Source organism: Pinus tabuliformis, chromosome 9, assembly GCF_031772625.1.
Source record: "Pinus tabuliformis cultivar Carrire ecotype Pingquan chromosome 9, CPIR1, whole genome shotgun sequence".
Classification (NCBI taxonomy): domain Eukaryota; kingdom Viridiplantae; phylum Streptophyta; class Pinopsida; order Pinales; family Pinaceae; genus Pinus; species Pinus tabuliformis.
Window position 1 is genome coordinate 472,800,357 of NC_142307.1, and position 3,280 is coordinate 472,803,636.

Below are 3,280 nucleotides of genomic sequence, written 5' to 3' on the forward strand. Positions count from 1 at the left end.
CATTCCCCTCTTCATTTTGACCCCTCATTTTCCTACTCTCTAGCACCATAATAACTAGAAAAGGAACCAAGAAGAAGAAAATGCCAAGAAATATAACTTGGTCCATGATGTTTGAAATTTGTAGTTTTGAATCTGCAAAATTTAATGGGAATGGGAATGAGAAAATTAAAAATGTATTTACTATTTATTAATTTTATTTATTTAGATTCATCATTTTAGAAATAAGTTACTAAGTTACTAACCTACTAAATTACTAAGTTACTAACCTACCTCACTACTTGCAGGCTTGCTCCTTGCTCCTCGGCAATCACTCTTCGCTCCTCCTCGCTCCTTGGCACAAGCTCCTTGGCTCTCCTCCAACTCTCTCAAGTCACAATGACTTACAAAAGCCCTCCAAACCTTTATATAACAAAAACATTTCTTAAAACATTTTTTTTCTTTTATGCGCGGATTTTTTTCCGCTTGTTTCGCTCCCAATGGCAGCATGTGTTGCTCCGAGAGAGACGCTCCCGAAGTCTCTCCCTGTTTTGGCAGGGAGCTCAATTATTTTTCCCGAGAGCACGCCCCTGATCCGCTCCCGAGCCACTCCCGCCCGGAGCGCGGATTGTGAGCGGGTTCGAGGGGAAGGGGGGGTGGCCGCTCCCCCGCAACACTGTTCTAATCTTATCAATAAATTTTTGTATTTTTGACCTTGATTCCAACGAATTTGGTAGCCAAATTTTTGTATTTTACAACTTATTCTCACGAATTTGGTAACTATGTTGCAGACGACAAAATATGACGGGAATTTCCATAACTTCCAGGGCAAAAAAGCATAATCGTTAAACTAGGACGTTTTGCCCTAAAAAATCATGAAATTCTAGCAATATTTTGATAAAATTGGGTATGGATTTTTGTAAATTCAGATTACATTACAATTGTCAAACTTCAAGATTTTGAATAGGCCAAAATTTTTTGATGGTGCTGAATCTATTTTCACCATTAAAAACATAATTTAAACACTACTATGCAAAATTTCTTTAAAATTATTTTGCCCAAATTCCAACAACTTTTGAAAAGCTCTAAAAAATTCCTTCCTAGGCCTCGGTATACCACGCCCACTTTACTCTGGATTGCTGCCGAACAAACTTTTGAAAAGGTCATCGTAAAGACTTGTGGCTTTCCACATTCCTCAACTTTTAGACACACCAAATTGCCCAAACACTCGTAATATTCTGACCATGGGCATCTTCGCATCCCAGAATGAACCATAACCATGCCTTTCAGTTCTTCGGCCGCAGATTCGCCATGGCAAGTAGCAGGTTTATACTCACTGCCGGTTTGACGATTATCTTAATGATACCTCTTCATTCTTGCAATTTGCACCGTGGGAGGACTTCTTATTATGATAAGTACGTTTCGGCCGATTTCTGCCTATTTTACCCTATCTCCTATTGAACCTCACTTTGGTATAAAGATTATATGCTCATATCAATCTCTTCATTTAACAGCATTTACAGTTTGTTTCACGGCGGCATATCCACATTGCCCTGCGATATTGACATCATGGGGTAATTTACGATTTCTTCCTCTCTGTGTGTTATTTTGCCTCTCACTGAAAAATTTGTATAATGTTTCCATTATTCTCTTAGGATTGGATTAAAGTCGCATTAATATCAATCTATTTATCCCTTGCAGTTTTCTTAGTTCCAGGACTAGGGGTGTTCTTAGGCATCCTCTTTTCTATAATACTCTGCATAACTTGTCGTGCCTGCTTGAGGAGAATTAAATCTCCTCCTGGTGGCTCCATTTCATTGGTAGAGAAATTCCTTAGGGAATATGCTTATGAAATGCCAACCAGATATTCACAATCTCAACTCAAGAAGATCACAAACAACTTTGCAGAAAAGTTGGGTGAAGGAGGTTGCGGTGTGGTTTATAAAGGAAAGCTACACAGTGGAACTCTAGTTGCTGTGAAACTTCTTGATAGGCATAGGCACAGCGAGGCCCAATTCATGAATGAAGTGGCCACCATTGGACATCTCCATCATGTCAATTTGGTTCGTCTCTTGGGCTTTTGCTTTGACAGATTTACAAGCGCGCTTCTATATGAATACATGCCTAATAAATCTCTGGATAACTACATAATTGCGGGAAAAGGAGAAGGGGGAGTGTTAAAGTGGGAACAATTGTATTCAATAGCTCTGGGTTCGGCTCGAGGAATTGCATATTTGCACCAGGGTTGCAACAAGCTCATCGTACACTTCGACATCAAACCTCACAATATATTGCTGGACGCCAAGTTCACACCAAAGGTTTCAGATTTCGGTCTGGCTAAACTTTGTGGGAAGGAAGACGACCATATATCAATGACAGCTGCGAGAGGCACGCCGGGTTATGTTGCTCCAGAGCTGTGTCACAGTGACGCGGGTCCAGTTACAGATAAATCAGACGTGTATAGTTTCGGAATGGTGTTGCTAGAGATTGTTGGGGGCAGAAAGAATCTTGATATGCGTTTGAGCCGTTCCAGTCAGTGGTACTTTCCTGACTGGGTTTCCAATCTGCTTGAGAATGGGGAGTTAGGGATGCGTTTGAGAGAAGGAAGAGGAGAAATTGAAAGGGAAGATGAGGAGAAGGTGATGAGGCTTATGACTAAAATTGGGCTTTGGTGCATACAATACAACTCCACAGATCGGCCTTGCATGGCCAGAGTTGTTCAGATGTTAGAAGGCAATGAAGACGACGTTGTCAATCCTCCTTTGCGCTTCGATATATTCTCCGTTTCGCCTGCAATGCCCGCTGCCCCTGAAATACCTTTGCTGTCCAGGACTGAAGAATCTTCATCAATTGATATGCAGGGGAGATTGGGTTATTAAACAGATTCTGAAGTGATATGCAGGGAAGATTGGGTTACTAAATAAATTTTGAGAATAATTCGAAATTGTATTTCCAAATTGACTTCATTTCTGTTTATCAAATTTCGAAATTTCAACTGTTTAGTATGAATATGGAGAATTTCGAAATTTCGAGTCTGTACTATGTAGTATAGATTTTGGTATTGACGAGGACGTTTTGCGACTTTGGTCTTACAGCATTCAAATATCTTATTGGAGATAATTACACCCCATTACACTCAATTAACGCGTGTAGTTTAACCGTGTAGTTCTAGTTCTAGCAGTGTACACACAATTTAAATTTAGGAAGTGTCAGTCATGCTAGTGTTAGTAATGTATGTGCGAGTTAATATTAACATATAAAAAAAATTTAGCGGTTTTGATAAATGCAAATTACTGAGAAGCAA

The 3,280-nt window shown here is 39.8% G+C and overlaps 1 protein-coding gene across 1 annotated transcript; it reads left to right on the forward strand.

The window, feature by feature from the left end:
• The first annotated feature begins 1,358 nt into the window (after window positions 1–1,358).
• On the forward strand, window positions 1,359–3,071 carry LOC149149242 (rust resistance kinase Lr10-like). Its single transcript, XM_089441378.1, has 3 exons — window positions 1,359–1,391; window positions 1,491–1,550; window positions 1,678–3,071. The coding sequence occupies exons 1-3, from the start codon at window positions 1,385–1,387 to the stop codon at window positions 2,853–2,855; spliced, it is 1,245 nt and encodes a 414-aa protein (XP_089297504.1). The 5' UTR covers window positions 1,359–1,384; the 3' UTR covers window positions 2,856–3,071.
• Window positions 3,072–3,280: the final 209 nt, after the last annotated feature.